The sequence below is a fragment of the Myotis davidii genome, unplaced genomic scaffold (assembly GCF_000327345.1).
Source record: "Myotis davidii unplaced genomic scaffold, ASM32734v1 scaffold1, whole genome shotgun sequence".
NCBI classification, from domain to species: Eukaryota; Metazoa; Chordata; class Mammalia; order Chiroptera; family Vespertilionidae; genus Myotis; species Myotis davidii.
Genome location: NW_006294681.1, coordinates 10,287,037 through 10,309,057, shown reverse-complemented (window position 1 = coordinate 10,309,057; position 22,021 = coordinate 10,287,037). Strand labels below are relative to the sequence as shown.

General features: G+C 41.1%; 1 protein-coding gene across 2 annotated transcripts in view; it reads right to left on the bottom strand.

Annotated features, from left to right (window-relative positions):
• Nucleotides 1-22,021, bottom strand: part of SAMD12 (sterile alpha motif domain containing 12) — a 335,667-nt gene that overhangs the window by 276,281 nt on the left and 37,365 nt on the right. Inside the window, exons 2-3 of one of the 2 annotated variants that reach the window (XM_015567452.1) lie at nt 20,814-20,992; nt 1,100-1,184 (exon numbers count right to left, since the gene is read on the bottom strand). In XM_015567452.1, coding sequence (XP_015422938.1) covers nt 1,100-1,184; nt 20,814-20,992 — 264 coding nt within the window. The remainder of the gene's footprint in view (nt 1-1,099; nt 1,185-20,813; nt 20,993-22,021) is intronic. The other variant, XM_006769102.2, reaches the window with a different exon arrangement.

Genomic DNA, 22,021 nt, shown 5'->3' with positions numbered 1-22,021 from the left:
AGAGTCTTTATTTTTCATCACTTTTTCTCCAGCATCTCCCCATTCCAAACCACTGGAGCTAAATGTTTGTTGACAAAATGCAACTTTTACTCCATCAGTCTCCTGCTCTGAAAGACTTCGGTGGTCCCCTCTGCATAAAAAAACAATGTCAAGGTTAATCTGTGGTTATATGCCTAGAAACTGAGATTAAGGTCCCTGAGTTTTAGAGCAAGTAAGAGACCAAGTGAAGAGGGCTCCTGACTCTAAAGCCAGACCCCTTTATGACACCATGTCCAATCTCAGCTGAAGTACTGCTGTTCTTCACCCCCCAGAGCTCCCATGAGCAGTCTGGATCCAGGGCCAGAAATCAACCTCTACTGTATACCTCCTCATGGGATATACAAAAAACATTCAGAACCAGGCTTGGCACAAAGGAAGCTCTTAACACACTATCATCCCTGCCTTCACATAGTCTACTGTGCAGCGAGGGAGCTGAAAGTCACTGCAACCAAGTGTGATGAGACAAGAGGCACAGGATGCCATCAGAGGATGTGACCCGGGCTCACCCACACCTTAGGTGGTCACGGAAAGCTCCTGAACTAAAGGACATTTCAGAGGAGACTTTAACATGATGAGTAGCATTTTGCTACCAAAGCAGAGGGGGTAAGGTAGGGGGTGGTTTCTGTAAACCCCAACCCTGATAGGGAAGAGAGGCCTACACTCTCCCGCTCTCAACCAGAATAACACTGTGGCACACAGTTCTTCCCAGAGCCCACACCCACTTTGCCCATTCATCCCACCAGCTCCCAAGGTGTCCAGATGAGGCCCATCTGGAGGAGAAGCAAACTTAAATCAGGAGGACTGTCAAGGGAACCAATGACCCGATTTGCTTGCAGGGCTGATGGCCATGGAGTGAGAAATTAGTCCTGCAAAATATTTCAAATTTAATGTGTAATCGCTCTTATTTCTAAAGAATCTTTTTTAAGGATAGCAAATATTGAAATGTTGAAGTAATTGGCAAGCCCCTCTGCACCCCTACTCCATCCCTCCATTTAGGCAGTTCAACTGGTAACACATTGGGAAATGGCTTTATGAGCCAAGGTGATGATGTCAGCCTCACCTCGGCAGATCTGCAACAGGGGGTGGGACAGAAGGAATGCATTACACAGACGCAGTGGGAACCCAGCCCGGCAAGCTCTTGGCGCCTGGAACAGAACAGAAGGCCACGTTGGTTTGCTTTACAGTAGGCTCCCAGCAAATGCAAAACCAAACTCAGGCATTTAATTAGGGATACCAAGTTTTCTCTCGCCCAAGATCATTGAAAATCATTTTTCTTTTTTGCAAAGGAATGTTTATAAGATATGCAGACTTTTGCTTGAGTCTCATTCGGGAATAAAGAAATAGAAGCCCCCAACCAGCTGATAGGTAAGCACAGAATCGGCAAAGATCCCAGAATCTAATCCATGAATGTGGAAAGATTAGTTCAAGCTTGCCACTGGGAACTGGGGAAAGACCTGGAAAAGATCATCTTCTATGTAGAGGCAATTCCTATGAGAAGGAATACTTTCAGCAGACTCTTCATACATACATCTGTATCAGACACACCCAAGAGTCTACCAAAAGCCTCTGGATATCCTCAATCCCGTACCTAGCATGCCCATCCCAATTTGTTGGCCAAGTCAAGAATGACTTCAATGAGGCTTCTCCTGGTATCCCAAAGACAGAGTCAGTCTCTCCTCTTTGTGTTATCCCAAACCTGGCCCCGAGTATATAGTTCTGTTACTGCAGATATGACACTGGATTAGAATTCATCATTCATACTTCTGATGCCCCAGTAGACTGTAAACTACCCAAGGCCAAAGTCCCAGCCCATTCACCCCAGGATCCTTGCACCAGGCACAGTGCCAGCAGGATGTACTCGATACAGGTTGAGCAGCATGCTCAATGAACAACTCTCTACACAGCTCTCTGCTAAGAGAATTGAAGTCTTTGTGGTTCTCTGAAAAAGTGGCATGAGAGCACATCACGTTAGATTCATGGATTGATAGTGAATATGTCCTAAGCTTTGTTCATTTCCTAATGTTTATCCAAATCAGTCTAAGACATGTGTTTTCTTAATATTTTTCTTTAAAATGAGTCCCTTTGTTAGTTTTCATGTTGCCTTAAGCCACAATGATTGGAAAGTCATGATTTGTGTGCTAATTAATTTTTTTTCAAGTATACATTAGAATATTGAATTATTAAACTCAACCCTGTTCATGTATGTACCACCTCTAACCCTCCTGCATATAGTCCGAGACCGGTACATGTACCTCACTTTACAAATTCTGGCTTAATAAAACATGCAAGCTTCTAGGTCATTGGATATTGCCAAGCCCAAACTATTCATAAACAGATAAGAACACTGAGGTTCAGGAGGGTTCTATTTCTTTCCTGACTGATGTAGTGAGTGAGTGGCAGAGACTGGACAAACATCGAGGGCGCCAACTCCCATTTTAATGTTTTGTTTTGACAACGGAGACAAATAGGAGAAACAGATAAATCCCAAACATCTGACACATTATTAAAGTATTTTCAAGATATTTTTTAAAAATACCCTTTTATGAAATAGACCACCTAGAAAATAAAACACACCTGGTACTGTAATGGATATACAATGTGTTTCTCCTTCCTGGTTTAATTTACAATGTGGTTACAGTACTTTGTAATGAAAAAAAAATGAATACACCATATGTGATGGTTAATTTTATGCATCAACATGACTAGGCCTAGTAGTTTGGACAAATATATGCTACTACGAATGTGTGTGTGTTTTTAACATCAGTTGATGTTACTGTAGATTACCCTTTAAGATGATCAATTTTATGTCACCTGGGTGCCCAGATATTTGGTCAAACATTATTCTGAGTGTGCTTCTGTGAGGGTGGTTTCCATGGAAATTAATATGTGAATTAGTAGACTGAGTCAAGCACATTGCTCTCCCTAATGTGGCTGGGCCTCATTCAATTAGTTGAAGTTCTGAACAGAACAAAAAAGCTGGCCCGCTCATGAGTACGAGAGAACCTTCCCATCTGACTGCTTTGAGCCGGGACATCAGTCTTCCCCTGCTCTTGGATTAAAACTGAAACACCAGCTCTGCCAGGATGCTGAGCCTGCCAGATTTTGGACTGGAACAACACCATTGGCTCTCACAGGTCTCCCGCTGGCTGACTGCAGATTTTGGCATTTCCCAGCCTCCAAACTGGTAAGCCAATTTCTTATAAAAAACCAAACACGCACAGACTATTCCGTTTCTTTGGAGAACTCTAATACACCTTCCATAGTATAGGTGGGCCTCATCCAATCAGTTGAAGGCCTCAAGAGCAAAGACTGAGATATTTCCAAAGAAGGAATTTCGTCTCAAAACTGCAACATATAAAAACCCTGCTTAAGTTTACATCCTGCTGCCAACCACCTGCCCAGTGGATTTCAAATGTGCCAACCTCCAGGATATACCTATACCTATACCTATACCTATACATCTTATTGGTTTTGTTTCTCTACACAACACTGACTAATAGACCATATTTTTCCATGTTTGTGCATTTGCAGGAAGGGGGGGGCTCATACGTAAAGATGACCAATCAGGGATTTGGGAGGGGGAATCAATAATTCAACAACTACAAAAAGAAAAAAAGCTAACATTCATCTGTTGTTTGTTAACACAGAAAATGTGAGAATCAAACAAAATAAGCAACACACAGAGTAGCTCCACAAATTAATTATAAATAAGTTTCCATTATGACTTTCTCGGGGCACATACTGGAGAATCGCTTTCCTGATGTTGTTTATCTTTACACTTGATTTCCATTCTTTGTTTTGTTTAAATCACTAACGGGAAAAAAACGAAGACACTCTTACTCAAGATTCACAGTTTGTTTATGGTATCTTTTTCTTTTTTGAGTGGGTGCCAGGAAAACAATACAGCAAATCCATTTCCCCAAAACAACAGCATTCCTCTTCTTCATTCCCCCAGTCCCAGTGATGCCAGCTGGGTTTCTTCTAGTGTCTCACTTTGTATTACTCACATAACAACAATGAGCCTGTCTTCTTCCACACCATCACAAGGACTCTGGATAGAAAACTTCTGCTAATGAATCAAATAAGGGAATGAATTCTATAGCCCATGTTGACAGGCAAATCAATATTCAAAATTATTAATGTCATAAAATTTAAATGAATTCTCTTGTACTCTGCACATCGGCACATTGTAAATTTCCCGTTTCCACTAAATAACACATAGTGCCAATGGAGAGCAGACCAGCTCCTGGCTGCGTTATGTGTTTATCACTGCATTTACTGAACAGAGAAACAAACCATGAGAAAGTGTCTTTTATTCTATTGGTAACCCAACCAACACAGTCCTTGTCTTGCTGCAACTTGAAACTGGTCATGGGTGTGACTGGCTCCTGGTCAATTCAGGATTTAGCAAAGTAATTTTAACTTTTAAAAGACCTGTTGGGCACAATTACCAATCCCTGGTATTTGGCAATTTCCAGTGTGTTCTCCAGTTATGAAGGGATGTTCTTTCTACTGCCTGGCTTAGAAAAAAGAAAAGAAGAAATCACATCCTGAATATTAAAACCTAAGTGTCAACCTCCTACCCAGGGCATCACAGTGCCCTCCCCATTCCCTCACCTCCTCATGTTCAGTCCCCTTTGTGTTTCTAGCAGCTGGTGATTTCCCTTACTTCCTAATGAGCTCTGCCAGGCATGTATTAGATTTTGTTATATTTCATTTAGCATTTCTTGAGACTTGTAACAGGAGGGCTTTCAGTTTATCTACCAGGATGAGAGATGGTGACATAGGACATGCATTTGGAACAGTACCTGCCACATGAAAACTGATATACAAGTGTTTGCTGTAATTAAAAATTCTCTCCCTTCTCCTTCTTTATGAAGAAGTAACACACATAGCAAGTCTAGTGTGTTGTACTAACTGGATGATAACACAAACTACGCCTTTTACTATTAATTAATACTTGTCAAGTAAACTGGTGTTTTTTAAATTCAATTTAAAATTGATTATGTGCTCTTTGTTGGGAGGAGTGACTCCAATGAACAATGCATTTTTCTTTTAAACCACAAGTTTAATAATAAAACCGCAAAGTGATAAAACAGGCTAATGCCATATCATAAACTATGAATTAAAGTAGCTGAAGTTCAGAAAGCAAATGCTTTCTAGAAATCATATACATTTAAGGCTAAATAAGGGCAAATATACAGTGACTCAAGCTGGGGAAGCTTAAGGACCCCTCATTCACTCAGGGCCAGGAAAGGGTCTTACCAATGGCATCACATGATCATATATTTTGTTAAAATTTGTAAAATTTGCAAAGATTAAAGTACTGCATTCATAGTCAATTAAGATAATGGTCTCTTTCTATACCTTCCTCATGTTGGGCAGTGTTGCTGAAGGCAACAGACATTGTGGGGATCCAGCTAAGGAGAAATTGAGATGGAATCACACTTAGTTTGGGTTTAATAAGCTGTATTTATGTAGTCTATATGGTATCATATGGTTAACTTATTTCTAGTCATAGTTATTAGTTGGTGTTTCAGTGTATGCCTTCCAAGAATATTCCTACAACCCTCCCACCTGCATGGATTCAGTCAGAGTCAGGAGCAGCAGCATTTGGTACCAGAGGTGTACGGGTGTAGTGAGGAAGCAGGCTTTAAAATGTAATGAAGTGGTGAGCTAGTATTTGGGAAATTCTCCCAATATTTAGGGATGGAAAAACTGAAAGCTGAGAATCTAGTTCTCAGAGACACCAAGTCAAAGAAGAACTATAGTACAGACAGTATGACACAGATAATTACAAACACACCTTATCTGTTCCTGTTATAGGAACCAAAGGAAATAGAATTGATCCTAATTCCTGTTTTAGGGCTCAGAACTATAGCAAATACTATAATTAGTAAGTATGAGAGGTCATGTGATGTGATTCCTAATATTGATAATACCAATAAATTTTAGCCAAACATACAGAGGAACATTGAATTATCTTTCTATTATGGCTTTAGAAAACGTCACAAATCAATGTTTTAGAGAGAGGCAATCAATGAGCAAGAAGTCAAAACATAAAGGGAAAAATGTATTATAGAGGCATATCAATCAGTTAATGAAACCTGGATCTGGTGATATTTTCAGCTCCTTTAGATTTGCAAAGTTTCTGACTTATTATTCTAAAATAGTACTCATACTATATTAAATTTTTTATTGAAAATATTATAGCAGAAGTTCCAAAACTATCTAAGAGTCAGACCCCACAAAACTTGTATGTACTAAGGGAAAAAAACAAAAACAGAAGCAACTGGAGTAAAAGTGACTATAATAACACGTTTAATGAAATAATGAATAGTGAGATTTGGGGCTCAATGTTAAAGAAAAATTTTTATAATGCATAGCAAATAAATCCTTTTATCTATTTGGTTAGAATACATCTATATTTGAAGTTATACCTGCATTGTTCCTTTGTCAGGTTCACTTAAAATAGGAATTAAAACCATTTAAACATCTCAAACTTTAACTCAGTGGTTATAATCATTATCTTAAAACTGCCTTCTTCAATAAAAGAAGCCAAATGTTAAATTACAGCTCCCAACCTGGCTTGAAGTAACAAAAAATAAAATAGTATCTTAAAGTTTATGGTTCATGGAACTGATTAATACATTTTATTCAGAAACCTATAAAATTTAAGAATAAATTCTTATTCAGTCTACAAATAGAGAAATTGATACTCAGTCGCTGAGGATAAAAGAAAACGACTTGGAAAAGTGAATGTAATCAAATAAAGTAGTTGTGCAAGATTTCTTAAAAGGAAATGCCTTCCTTGAAAATTACTTCCTAGGTGAGAACTGCCACCTGATACAATAGACCAGTGGTTCTCAACCTTCCTAATGCTGCGACCCTTTAATACAGTTCCTCATGTTGTGGTGACCCCCAACCATAAAATTACATCACAAAAACGATATGTAATTATATCTGTGTTTTCCGATGGTCTTAGGCGACCCCTGTGAAAGGGTCGTTCGAGCCCCAAAGGGGCCGCGACCCACAGGTTGAGAACCGCTGCAATAAACACTAGGTTTTTCCTCCTTGGTTTCTGTGTCAAAAGCTTACAAGCTGCTTAAGAAGGGAGGCACCTTTCCCTGGTGATGCTCCTTTGGATGTGGCCTTGGACGTGCCTGCAGTGGGTCCCAGTGGACTGTCCACCAGGCAGCAGAAACGAAGTCGGCCTCGGGAGACATCTGCCTACGCACTGCCAAGAAAGGAAATGGTAAAAAAAAAAAAAAAAAAAAAAAGACCCAACTCGGGCTGCTGGCAGTTTTGAAAATCACTATAGTTGAGGAGTACAGTTTAAAAATAAAAAATAGTGTTGTAATTATCATTGTCTTAAAGAGACAAGACACTTATATCCCCTCAGTCACATTTTATAGGATGAGAAAATGCAAAAAAGATAAAAAAGGATATAGCTAAGCGAGCCATTTCCAGAAAACACAAGAGAGGATGAGTTTGAAAGGAAGCAGACTTTCATAAGTTTGGTGGTGGAGTCACCAGTGTTAATTTTACTGTTAGCCATACACACTTTTTATATGCTACTGTGTATGCACCAAATATTACATATATATTTTTAAAAGAGTGAGTGGAAATACATGCATAAGCCTGGGCGTCACTGTTAGCAGCAGCTGGAGTTGCCATCCCCTTTCATTCCATACTTAGCAACGTCCATCCCTGTGCCTGCCCAGAGCATGAGCCTAAGCATAGCCTGCCCTGCCCTAGCCAGCACTGGCTCTAAAGAGACTTTCTCCAGGAGGAAGGTGCACACACCCTGAAAATGTTGAAAATAACCAACCAAGCACAACATGATTTTCTCATATTTTTCTTCCCTGAAAGAAAATTTAAGATATAATCTATGAACACCCGGCCAGCAAGCTCATTTTGTTGAGCATCGTCCTATGTACCAAAAGGTTGCCAGTTGGATTCCTGGTCAGTGCACATACCTGGGTTGTGGGTTGGATCCCCATGCGAGGAGCATACAGAAAGGCTACTGATATCTTTCTCTCTCTCTCTCTCTCTCTCTCTCTCTCTCTCTCTCTTTTTCTCTCTCCCCTCCCTCCCTCCCTCCCTTTCTCTAAACCACTTCCTAAAGTGCGGATTAAAAAAAAAAAAAGAAAGCATCTATGCACACAGAAACCTTTCCCCCCATAAACATCCTGGATTAAATATTCAATTAAAGTATCAAGAAAGAAAAGCCAGGATGGAGCATCAAAAGTCGGAGTCGTGTCTGCATCTCTGTAACTTCTTCCTCATAGGCTTCTACAAGTTATTTCACGTCTTTGTCCATGAGTTTTCTCACCAGTAAAATGAGAAAGCTGGAACAGATGATTCCTAATATCCATTCCAATTGTAATGGCTCCTTTCCCTTATGTTCTCCATGAGTTTTCATCAAGGCACACAAGCCTTCCGCTTCCTGAGAAATAGCTGCCAATCTCAGGGCTCCATAGGGCCATGCTCAACGAGATGGAGGAGCTGGCTAGCAACTTCCACGACCTGCAGATGTGCACAGATAAGCACTGCTGTAACTTCACTGCACTCAAGCCCAGATGTTGTTGATAAATATTAGCCAAGTAAGCCCTAGAGCTGTGGTTTTAAAAAGATTCCCAGGTGATTCTAATGTGCAGCCAAGGTGGAGAACCACTGCCCTAGAGGGAAAAGGGTCATTCAAGGAGAAGCACTGGTGTCTCAGAAAGTCGATGTGTACATGGTAAGATGTGTAGCCCAGATTTGCATTCAGGAGAGCAAAACAGGTCAGCTTCTGCAGAACAAAATCATTGCTTGAGTGGATTAAACCACACACACACACACACACACACACACACACACACACACACAAATGACACCAGAAAAACAACAACATTCATCTCTAACTTTTAAGCCCAACAATTAGACCAGTTACACGTGCTGAGCTCATGTGATACACTCTAGGAAAAAGCATGTGTCACATGAAAGGAAATCACAGCATCGAAGTGAGATGGAAATGGCAGCTAATTGCTGCGAATTTCAGACAAACACAAAATGAGGCTGTAGGGAGAGGCGTGCCCCAGAATGCCCTGACATGGGTAACAATCACAAAGACCCAGGAGAAAGCTTCTTCACATCTTCAAATAGTGATTTTCATTTTGGCAGTTCAGTAATTCAGAGTAAAGAGAGCTCTGACAGTCTACACCTATTCAAAAGAGAGTCACAATCAATACTGACTTTAGAGCGACAGTTTAGCAAACCCATTTTTTGCTGGGAGTTGCACCTGGCCTGATGTTCAGCAAGATGCCTGCTTGTGGGCAGCTTGGGTTTTGAGCAAGCATTACTGTATCATTTCAAGATGCTGCCTGGATTAGACTAGGTTTTTACGAAGAAACATCCCTCAAAGTCTTAAAAACAGAGAACCAAAATGAGCAAAAAATAACAAGTTTATTTCTTACATATACAAAGTCTGTGCTTAGCTCTTGGGCAGCTGTCCTCCACCTGATGACTTGGGGATCAAAGTCCCTTTGACTTTCTGCACTGCCACCTGAACCTGTAGCCAACACACTCCCCAGAAGGAGTTGGAAGTGGGCACCATAGCTCCTAGCCCACCAGCGCAGCATGGCACTCTCTGTCACAGGCCATTGTCTAAACAGTCTGGGAGATTGGGAAGTGCATTCCTCCATGAGCCCTGGAGGAAAAGAGTGAACATAGTGACATCTGCCATGACAGTGAATACAGCCTCACATCCCTATAAAAAGTTAGTAAGTCTTAAATCCAAAAGATGGTACCAGCTTCTCTTCCCCTTTTCTGACTGTCCATGAAATGCAGCGGCCTCTTTTCCCTGGATGTGTACAACAGTTCACAGTGGGTGAGCATGATGGGAGAGTGGATGCCAAAAATTAGGCTGAAAAGAAAAAAATGAGGATGAGCTATTTCTATCTAATTGCTTTCATGCTGTGTCAATATCCTTCAATCTGATGTCTATTCCTCAGGCTTATCAAAGTCCAACGATGACAAGGCATGGGTAACAAGAATCAAGAAGTAGCAGCAACAAAGGCAGGAAACCAAATGGCCACCATTTCCTAGAGGTAAGAATCAATGAACATTCCTTGACTTCTACACTCCTTGTCTACCTCACACACCGCCCCCAGAGTGGCAGGTGTGACCTCTAATCTGTATCTGTAACTGAGACAGACCTCCCTTGAAAACCTAGATCACAAGTTTCATGGCCCACTTGATATCTTCTCCTGGATGGAACTCAAAAACCATAAAATTAACATGAAACTTCTGATTCTGCCCCAAAGCTTCCCCTATTAACACAGTCAAGTTTCCCCTATTTCACTAACATTCAGTTAACTGCTTAAACTGGAAACTTAGGAGTCATACCTTGATTCCTCCCTTTGTTTCATTGGTTATACCTCATAACATCTTACCAGGGCTTCACAATAAACTTCAAATATGGCCATTTCTCTCCATTTCTATTAACTGTTCTGTGGCTAGCCCAAGCTACCATGGACTGAGTCAGCTTATATCAAGACAGGGACGGAGGGATAGAATATTCTTTTCTCTACCTTGCCAAAATGTTTTCTGAGGGTAATTATGATATTAAGAACAACCATAGTAGGAAACTTATATTGTGCCTACTATATGCCAAGAGCTGTTTTAAGCATGTCATGTATACTAGTATGCTCTCCAATCATCCTAACATCATCCAATGAAGTAGATGCTGTGATTATTCCCTACTGGACAGAGAGACATTGAGGCAGAGATAAGTCAAGAAATTAGCATCAGATGATACAGTGGCAGAGCACGACTTTTTACTATGTATTTTGAAGATAAAGCAAAACAGTGAAATCACATATCCTCAATCAAAACATTCTCCTTGATAACAAATCCAAGTTTTGATGCCTCCCTTTCTTCCTTTTGTTACAGTTCTGGCCTGTTACTGACCCAAGAGGTTTCTGTTATCTGGGCATGTGTACGGCTAACCATTCTTTTTCTATTTAGTACAACATGGGAAAAGGCTGGTATCAGATTTCCCCAAGAAGCCGATTACACAATGTGCAAGTTAGACACGCGAACATTTAAAATTAAACAGAGTAATCACATAAAGAACGAGGAGGCACGGAAGCTCAGCTTTGGTTGTGGCACTGGGCCAAAAATCGGCTATTAGGATTTGGCTTCAACCTTGGTTTCTGGCAGTCCAAGGAGCCAAATGCCTTTCAACTATATGTTTGGCAACCCTGAAGTTGGGTGCAATTAATGATTATCTGAGCACACAGGTTATTTACTTACCTGATCATTGTAGAACTATTAGTAACACAAATAGGGATGTCCTCCGGGTTTACTGTCACTATATAAAAATTCCCTTTCCAAGAAAAGTGGGCATTGTAGATGTAACTTAGAGAGTGAAATTATCCTGGTTTGCTTTATATACCAAGTCCACTGGCTAGGTGAAGATTACATGCATACTGATTATTACCAGACTTTATTTAAACAAAGAGTTGAGCCTCTACAAGGTACAAGGCATGGTTTAAGTCTTAAGGATACATCATTGAACACAGCAGGTTCCAGTCTTTGTGGAGTTTACAATCTAGTGGATGAGGGCATAATACGATAATAAATATAACAAGGAAATAATATACCGTTAGAAAGTGGTCAGTGGTTTTGGGGGATTGGGGAGGAGAATAACAGAACAAGCCAGGGGATCAGGTGCATTGGGGAAGATGCCATTATTTAAATAGTATAGTCCACGTAAGCCTCAGTGAGGAAAGATTTGAAGAAGATGGAGTGCCCCTTGTGCATCCTGAGGAAAGGGAATTGCAGGCAGAGGGAACAGCCAGTGCAAAGGCTCTGAGGTGGTAAGATACCTAGTTTTAATCCTGGAGCAGCCTGAGCATGGAAGACTGTAGCAGAGGACATGTGTGACTCGCCAGGAGAGCAGGTCCTGGTAGGGCACTGGAAGGACTTCAGCTTTTCGTTTGAGGAAAATGGGGAGCGATTAGAGGAGTGTGAGCAAAGGAACAACATGATCTGCCTCGCACGTTAACAAGGTCATTCTGGCTGCTGAAGCGAGAATCATGTTTTCCATTTAATATTGTGAAAGCATTGCTTTAAAACAAAGAAGGAAATCACAAGATAGGGCAGCAAAATTTAGCTTGATTTTGAGAATTGTTAAAAAGCATCTGGTTTCAGTACAGCCCAAAGCTTTAATTTATGGGATTGCTTCAATAGAATTGAATCATGACTTTGGAATCAAGATGGCAAGTTCAAGAGTTGAAGTCTTTATTTTAGTTATTATTAGAGAGGAAGAAGACTTCATGACTTTGGGAGGGTGGGGGCAGGGTGTGGGATATCACCATTAGCATGATCCTGTAGAGGCAGTTTGACAAAATACATCTGTTGCTCCTTCTCTGACCTCAGTTGACAGAGCATATTTTTAACATGGTAAACATACAATATAAAAACCACAGGAACTGACAGCACTGAGAGATTATTACCACTGCACTATAATGCCATTAAAAAATCTGACTGGTATAATTTTAATTAAGTTTTAATAAGTAGGCATCCTTATTAATATTACAGGTGTATTCTTGTAGGCCAGTCTTTCAGTATATGATGATGATATTGAACTTCAGCCTAACAGTGATTTAACGCTCAGCCGTTTGGCCAAAATACGTATTTGGTATATTTTATGGACTGTTTGTGCCCCCGGAGATTCATATGTTGAATGTGATAGTATTTGGAGATGGGGTCTTGGAAGATAATTAAGATGAGAGGAAGTCACGAGGGTGGGCTCCCCATGATATGATTAGTGCCCTTTTAAGATGAGGAAGAGAACCAAGCTCAATCTCTCACCACTATATGAGGACAAAGCCAGAGGTGACCATCTGTAGGAAGAGGGCCATCACCTGAAACAGATGGGCTGGTACCTTGATCTTGGACTTCCCAGCCTCCTAGAACTGTGGCAACTATACTTCTGTTGTTTAAGCCATGCAGTCTATGGTATGTTGTACAGCAGCCCAAGCTATGATAGCATATATCTAGGGTTATGTGTGAAAGTGACATTTGAAAACTATTTCTAATTCATACAGCCCTGGAAATAATGTTTGATTGGTACTTGGTGGTTTGATCCTCATCATGTAAGGAAAAGCTGTTGCTTTCCATTTCCCTCAAGTTTTTGACTTCAAGGAAATGGGGTGAGATCATGGGAATCTGACAGCGCTCTCAAGAGAGAATGACCTTGGTGTATTCAAGAAACAGAAAGGCAAGTATGTCTGGAGCTCAGACAATGAAACGAGAGCCTGGTATGAGGCAAGGCTGGGAAGGTAAGCAGGGCCCAAATGTCTTGGGTTCTTCACAATTATGATAATAGATTTGGAGTTTACTTTTAGAGCCTGAAAAACCATCAAGAACACTAAGCAGGTGAACAGCATCCCCTGATTCAAGATTATTATGTGTAGAATGGATCACAGGAGGGGAAGAGTGAGGTGGAAGCCAGATAAGGGGCTACTGATGAGGTCTGTGGGAGAAGAGATGGTGAAGTGGACCCACATGATGTCCGTGAATGTGAAACTTGCATAGATTCCAGAATACACAGTGGGGGTAGAATGAACCAACATGGCCTGCTGATGAATAATCCAAGAAGAACAAAAGAATTACCATTTGGATATTTGTTCATGATGGAATACTCTTTTTCCAGTTCAATCAATATTACAGAATCTTTTTCTTTCTCAATATATGAGTGATAACAGGGCAATTTTAAATGTTTTATTACTCATGACCATGTTGTTTTGTTTTTCCTTTGCAGTCATAAACTCTTGGCAACTTAAACCCAAATAGACCATCAGCTATGGATATGTGTGTATTCACAGAGAAGAAGAGAAGGTAGGGTGTTCCTTTACAATGATTTGAAGTACCCCTCCCACCTCCTAGCCCTCACCACAATTCTCCCTAGCACTGGCTGTGCAGCATCTAAAGTCAAGCTGTCTAGACATCCCATCAGCTGAGACACAGCAGAGGTGATACAGAATAGTGAAGATATGCAGACTTGCATCAAAGTCACAGATTCACTACTTACTATCTCAATGAAATGCATCTACTTCCTCGAAGTCATGTGGGAATAGTGACACCCACTATGTAGAGCCATTTACCATCTGCCTTTTTACAGAAAATCTCTGCAAATCTGTTCTAAGGGGACACCTGAGTCCAAGTAGTCACAGTTCAATAGCAACTACCATGTAGGACTTGGGGAAAAGCAAGGCAAAGACTTGCTTGAAAACCTTACTAAACAATGTTAATTTTATAAAGAAGATCTTTTAGTGTGTGTGGAAACTGCATGTTTTGAGATGATGACTATTTATTTAGCTATAATGCTCTCACCAGGAACTGTCATCAGCCTTCTAGCTATCGGTGTAGGCCAAACATGTCAAACTCAAAGGCTAACATGGGCCAAATAAACAAGGTTTAAGTTTATGTGGGCCGCAAAAAAAAAAAAAGCTTCAATTTTCATAGAAACAGGTTTATTTTGATAAAGACATGCTGAATACAAAGAGCTGAAAAAATGAATGCAATACGATTATAGTAATCAGTCATGAGCAGACATTGTAGTTCGTTATTAATAATTATGTATAACAGGATATTATAAAATTAAATTATGAAATTTTTATTAAAATATTTCTTACGTACCGTTATATTGGCTGGGCCACAAAAATATTCATTGTGGGCTGGGCCATGAGTTTGACATGCTTGGTGTAGGCCAATGGATCTCAACCTCCCTAATGCCACAACCCTTTAATACAGTTCCTCATGTTGTGGTGACCCCCAATTTCATTGTTACAAATTGAACATAATTAAAGGATAGTGATTAATCACAAAAACAATATGTAATTATATATGTCTTCCGATAGTCCTAGGCAACCCTTGTGAAAGGGTCGTAACCCACAGGTTGAGAACTGCTGGTGTAGGCAAAGGCCAAAGCCCACTTTCTTCCACCACCGTTGGCTATTACCTTACTCTGCCTCCCGGTTCTGGCTTTCTCTGCTCCTTGAGTTCTTCACTTGGCTTGGTTGACCAGGGCTTGTAGATGGATACCTCGAATCACTGATCACGGACTGGGAATCTTTTCATCCCAAGGACAGACTAAGCTCACTGCTGTCATGTTTGTCTCTTAGGTACAAGCTGCCTATGTCTTTATAGAGACGCATGCAATCCTGCAATATCTCAATCACTTCCGACTGGAATGCCTCTTTAACTGCTGCCGCATGGTTGGAAGGTTTCCCTACTGATCTTCAGAGTTTCGGGCTGGGGAAGCATTTGGGCAGAGTGCTGCCAGATAACCCTTCCCTAGAACTCAAATGCCCTTTTCTCCGGAGGCCTGTCTTTGAAGTGTCAAAACTGTCAATGGAATTGTACCTGTGCTCCGATCCACCCACTGTTAGGGGCTCCATTTCCTTGAACACCAACCACTTTCCATTTTTGTTGTTGTTGTTTGTCTGTTTTTGTTAATCCTCACTCAAGGATATTTTTCCATTGCTCTTTTAGAGAGAGTGGAAGACAGAAGAAAAGACAGAGAAACACATCGATGTAAAAGAAACATCGATTGGTTGCCTCCTGCATATGCCGGGACCAAGGCCCGGGTGGGGAGGAGCCTGCAAACAAGGTACATGCCCTTGACTGGAATTGAACTTGGGACCCTTTGGCCCACAAGCCAATGCTCTATCCTCTGAGCCAAAGTGGCTAGGGCCCACTATCCATTTTGCATCCTTAAGTGGCATACACCTCAGTCTTAATTCACCAGAAAAGTCGAATTAACCAAATGGCTTCAAACACTTGTTGTTTTGTATAGATTTGACTGTATAATAGAATGGAAAGCGCTAGCCATGAGTTAGAAGAACTAAGCTCTAGGTGTCAAGATCTTGGAAAAGCCATTTCATCTCATCTTGGTCTCAGTGCCCTTATCTATAAAACAAATTATAAAAGGTCAGAAGAATGCTAAAGTTCCTTTCTTTGTTGACTCTACCACGAAACTATGGCTCAAATACACCCTACTTATTGAAACCCTTTTCAGAGTTCAACTCTTTAGTAATAAATGCTTACCTTCTCAAACATGGGTTTGCTGTAATTTTCGCTGAGATCTTCCCAAGTGCCCAGCGTATGTGTACTGGGGCCTTGGCGTTCACATAGCATGATGTCATTCGGTCTTGCCTTACTTGTCCTGACCCTTCTGACAATTCCTAACAAAGTGTGTGCTCATTATGTTACCCGTGCATTATGTCCTTTCATATCATTAGTGACATTATATTGGGTTGGCAGCTTCATTTGGAGAGACACTTGCGCTCCGAGCCAAGCAACACAGATAGCCAAGAATTAGATCATTCTATCCCCAAATTGCCACAGACCTTCTCAGATACAGCTGAGCAATGTAATTTGATCAAGGTTAAGTACAACCCACTCTTCATCTTTTAACCCAAGTCAAAATTCTTTTAGCTTTCGGTTCAAATCGCAGAGTAATGCTTCCTGCTCATTGTTACAAGCTGCCCTCCAGTCAACTCTCATTTACCGGCCTGTGGCTTATCCAAAGCACCAGGCTTTCTCCTCCTCCTGCCTCCAGCACCAGGTTCCAGGCCGGCTCCTTTAACTCTGTGCCAAATGAATACAAACTAAATCTAATATTAGCCTAATGAGAAAAGGCCATCTGCTGCCAAAGATTTGCATGATGCATCCCAAAGCCAAACACGGGCCATTATTCACTGTTTCAGATGCTGGCATGGCTTCTCCATTATATAATACAGCAATCACGATTTTCCGTGTTTCTCTTCGAGTTAGAAAGGCGACACGCAGCGTTCTAACCTGTTCTTTGCCTAGTAGGCCAGATTCTCGGGAGAACAGCTTACATTTTCTTTTCAAATAAATAAATCATTTGTACATTTAATGTTAAGGGAATGAGAAATGCCTGGATTTGGAGTCATGAGACTTAGATTCTGATCTGAAATTCATCTACCTCTAGTTGTTAGTGAGAAACTAAGCAAGGCATCTAAATTCCTTCTTTTCTCAGCAATAAAACTGGGATACAAATTTTATAAACAAAAGGTATGGGGCAGTCTCACATATACAAGGGACATGCAAAAGCCACCCTCAAAAAGCCAGGAAGACTCTTGACCGTCATTCTGACTCACCACTTTACAGGCTCTGGCAAATTGCTCGCAAGGGGGAAAAAAAAGGTGTAACCTTATGAAACTTGTATTTTACAGATAAAAACATAGAAAGGGTAAGTTTCCTTGTGAGAACAAAGAAAATCAAATCTAGAAGTCTAGATTTTCTAATTTCCCAAGACTGTCTTTAGGCCATGTATAAGGACAGATCCCAGCATTCCAAGCTGAGGAACCACCAGGCTACTTCCTGCTTATAGTCACCTTCCAAATTGCTGTGGAAACTCCAATTCCAGCCTTTAGAGCATTTAGAAATATCACTTTCAAAGCAGACTCTTACTTTGACATTTTTCTTATGCCTGAGGCACATGTCCTCCAAGGACCAAGGACAAGGGTCAGGGAGAATGTTAACACCATACCATTTTCCTTTTTTCATCTTGCTTCCGTACCACAGACCATCAATGTCTTCCCACAGGTCAGAACAGCGCTGTCCAGAACTTTCTGTGATGTTCCCTGCCTATGCTATCCAAAACAGTAGCCCCGAGACACACGTGGCAACTGACCACTTGAAATTTGGCTAGGATGACCAAGGAAATTCACTTTTTCATTTTATTCTATTTTAATACATTTAACTGGCCACACGTGTTTAGTGGCTTCCATATTGGACAGTGCCCTGTTTTGGCAGAAAATAAATCCATGTTCCTCATTCTAGCATTCACATCCCATAAAACTTGGCTCCAACATACTGCTCCATCCTGTTTCTACAACAGGAACCTTGACTGCTGAGCACAACTGAGGATGTCTGCTGCCACACCCCAGCTCAAGGTACTCAGGCTTCATTGCTAAGGGCACCTTCCATTCCTGTTGCTGTGTATTTGAACTGTATCCATATTTCACAACACAGGTCAAGTTCTACCTTTACTGCAAGCCCCATCCCTACTTCCTCTGTGAGGAAAGGGCTCATTAGCCTCAGGCCTGGCCAATCCAAGAAGGACCTCAGTCTATCACAGGGCTATTTCTTTGGAACTACATCTGGTCTTTTGGGAGCTGTGAGTTGCCTTCAGGCCTCCATGACTGAAAAGATAAATAGAGATTGATGGAAAACAGAGGCTGTGCCTTCTCTGTGTCAAGGAGACTCTTTCCTACTTTGGCTCTCATCTGGGGTAGTTGTACATGCCCCTGGGTGGGAAGCTGTACCTTCATAACTGCTGTGCCTCCCAATTAGATAAACCTGCTATACCTCCTATCTCTTTTGCCTCGTACCCACCTGTAAGCTAAGTTAACACAGTTTTGCATCTAGAACTTGTGGAATGGCGCACACGCTCTCTGGATTCCCAAGTGCTCACAGGCATTTAGGACTTATATTGGTAAATAACCTTTGCATATCAGCATTTCAATTGGATCCATTTTTCCCCCCAACTAGACTGAAAGGCTTAAAAGTGAGCTTGGTTCTCCATTGCTTTGCCCATGATCTATGAGAGCTGGAGGCAGCTGGTGGCACAGACAACCTCCTTCCAGAATTAGGATTCTAGCCTTTTGAGGAACTGGGGCCAAAGCCACATTCTAAGAGAGAGACAAAAAGGGTGATTCTTCCCAGAATGGATATACAAGGTGGGGCAAAAGAAGGTTTACAGTTGTGAGTACACAAAACACAGAATTTATTCTTGTATTATTACTTATTAATTATTATATTATTTTCCATATGAAAAACTGTTAACCTATTTTTATTCCACCCTGTAGATATAGAGGGATACATTTAAAGTGTTGAAAGTAATACAAGTTTCAAGATCAAGATGCTAGATTAAGCTCAAGCTACAAGCCCTCCCTGAGGCTCTCAAAACTTAAAAGATACTAACAAAATATTTTTAATGTATGTAATACCATGCTTAAAATCAAGGAAGAGAAATCTCTAGACACCAGGAAAGCACAGCAGTGAGAAGGCACAAAGCTCACTGTGCCGGTTGGAACAGTTGACATGCTAAGGATTGATTGGTTTCAAAGCCCAACATGGCTAGAATCGGTGTCAGAGCCCACAGGCATGGTAGGGAGTGGGGACCAAGTTCCCAGTGTGAAGCCTGCAAATGGGAAAGTGCAAAGGAAGTGCATAGTCAGTCAGTAGCCAAGAGACAGAATGTCAAATTGAAACATAATGTAACACCTGGTCAAAGATGTTCCATCCCAAAAGATTCAGGAAGAGACAGGCATAAAACGCCTCATCAGTGCTCGCTTCAGCAGCACAAATACCAAAAGACACCTAATCAAATGGCTTTCACCACCATTCAGAGTCCCCAAGGTAACTTTCTCCCTTGGCCAATAACATACCAGCAAGAACATGAAGCCATGGGAGGAAATACAGCACCATAAAAGGCAGAATATGACCCCACCAAACAGGAAAAGCCATAGTTGAGCTACTATAGTTAATAGGGCAATCTGTAAAAGACTTAAAATAAATACCATTCTTAAAAGAATGCATTTTTAAGGGGGGGGAAAAACTCAAGAAAACGTTTTCTCCGTAATCTCAATTCCAGATATAAACTGCTGCTCAAATTGTGGAGTAAACTCTTCCAGACTCAGTGATGCCCTTATGCAGTGAAAGGCATTTTGATATCAACAGGAACATGCTATACGTGCTGTGCAGTAACCTGCCCTTCTCATCCCTTCCCCATTTTAAATATCACCACACTCATGTTCCCAAATAAAGATTGCTAGAGACTGAATGTCTACATACCCCTAAAATCCATGTTGAAACCTAACTGCCAATGTGATGGTATTAGGAGGTGGGGCCTTTGGTAAGTGCTTAGATAACAAGGGTGGGGCCCATGAATGGGATTTGTGCCTTTACAAAAGAGACCCCAGGCAGCTCCATGTCCTTTTCCACCATGTGAGGACACAATAAGATGACGGCTGTCTATTAACCAGGAAGTGGGCCCTCACCAGACACTGAAACAGGTGGCACCTTGATCTTAAACTTTCCAGTCTCCAAAACTGTGAGAAATAAATTTTAATTGTTTACAAAACATCTAGTCGAAGTGATTTGTTACAGAAGTACAAGTGGACTAAGCTAAATCCACATAGGTCTCCCTTACCCCTATCAAGTAAAAATTATTTTCCAATGTCAGTTATTAACAGTGCTTGTCAGCAAAAATCCCTCAATACTCATGCAGCCAACTGGGCCTTTTACAAAATACTTTCAGACACACTGTATTATTTCATCTGCTCAATCTGATGAGGGAGGCAGCTTTTAGGATACACTCTCTATAGATAAAGACTCTGAGGCTTGGAAAGTCACAGGACTTGCCCAACATCATAAAATGATAAATCTGAGCCTGGCAAACAAATCTTTCAGCTTTAAGTTCAAAGCGGTCTTCCCTATAGCCCATTCTCTACCATACTCAGAATCTCATGCTATGAGATTGACCACAAATGTGTTTTGATTTCACCCCAATGGGGAGGCAGTCAATATTTTCATTTATGATTATTATAATCCAGAAGCAGTGTTCGTTAAACTGAAGGGACAATTGTGATTAGTGAGAGCACCATCAATCAGTTCTTTGTGGCTTGACCACAGAGCAGCAATGCTGCAGTTTCAGAGATTCCTTAATGTATCGGGTTACTGCTTACCTTAGCCGTCTCAGCTTCTGCCTGCAGTCGCTTGGGGGTTCCTTTTTGGTCAAGCAGCTTCTGGAAATGTTTGTTTTTAATGGGTTGAGACTCAACACCTTCACCTTCAATTTGCAGTTTAATGCCTTCAGTATGAGCAGGATGATCAATACCCCGTGGATTCAAACCACAGTGGAGAGCTAGGCAAGAGGGAAAAAATATAACTCAGAAAACAAATCATGTGAAGAAGGTGTCTGGGGCAGACAATATTTCAGATGGCCTAAGTGGGAAGGGCCAAGGCTGTAGTGAGTTGAGTGGTGGTCTGGTAACTATGGGAAGGAATTTGGGGAGGAAGGAGTGTTGTTGGGTGGGAAACCCTGAAGTCAGAAAGACAAAAGTGCAAATCCAGAAACCACCAGTTCCAAGTTGTTGGACCTTCAGCAAATTACTGATCACCACACTGCACACCAGAATACCAAATCAGGCAACTTTGTTAGCGAATCCCACACGTTTAATTATTTCAACCCTTGCAGGTTAGCTGATAGCTCTTCCTTTATCTGAAAAAGTGCTCATTCTGCCCCCTTCTGAGTCTTCTCTGTTTCAAGTGTCCATTCAAGCCCACCACCCTCATGCATTCACTCAACAAATATTTATTAAGTAGTTACTACATGTCATCCCATGATTCTGGAAACATGGATACAGGATATATGACGGTTGTTACATCAGATAACTCACAATCTAAGTGAAAAAGCAGGTGAAAGACAGTGATCTAGTGATTTTAAAACCTGACACACTAATTTGAAAAGATGATATCCAGGGGTGGGCTATCCATATGTTTATCACAGCATTATTTGTAATAGCCAAGATTTGGAAGCAGCCCAAGTGTCCATCTGTAGATGAGTTAATAAAAAAAGCTGTGGTTCATTTACACCATAGAATACTAGTCAGCTGTAAGAAAGAAGGAAATCTTACCTTTCTCGACATCATACATAGACCTGGAGAGTATTTTGCTAAGTGAAATAGGCCAGTCAGAGAAAGACAAGTATCACATGATCTCACTCATATGTGGAATCTGATGAACAAAATGACCTAACGAAGTGAAGACAGGCTCATGGATACAGAGAACAGACAGACAGCTGTCAGAGGGGAGGGGTTTAGAGGTTGGGTGAGAAGGGTGAAGGGATGAATCAAAGGAAAAAAAGCAAAACTCACAGATATAGACAACAGTA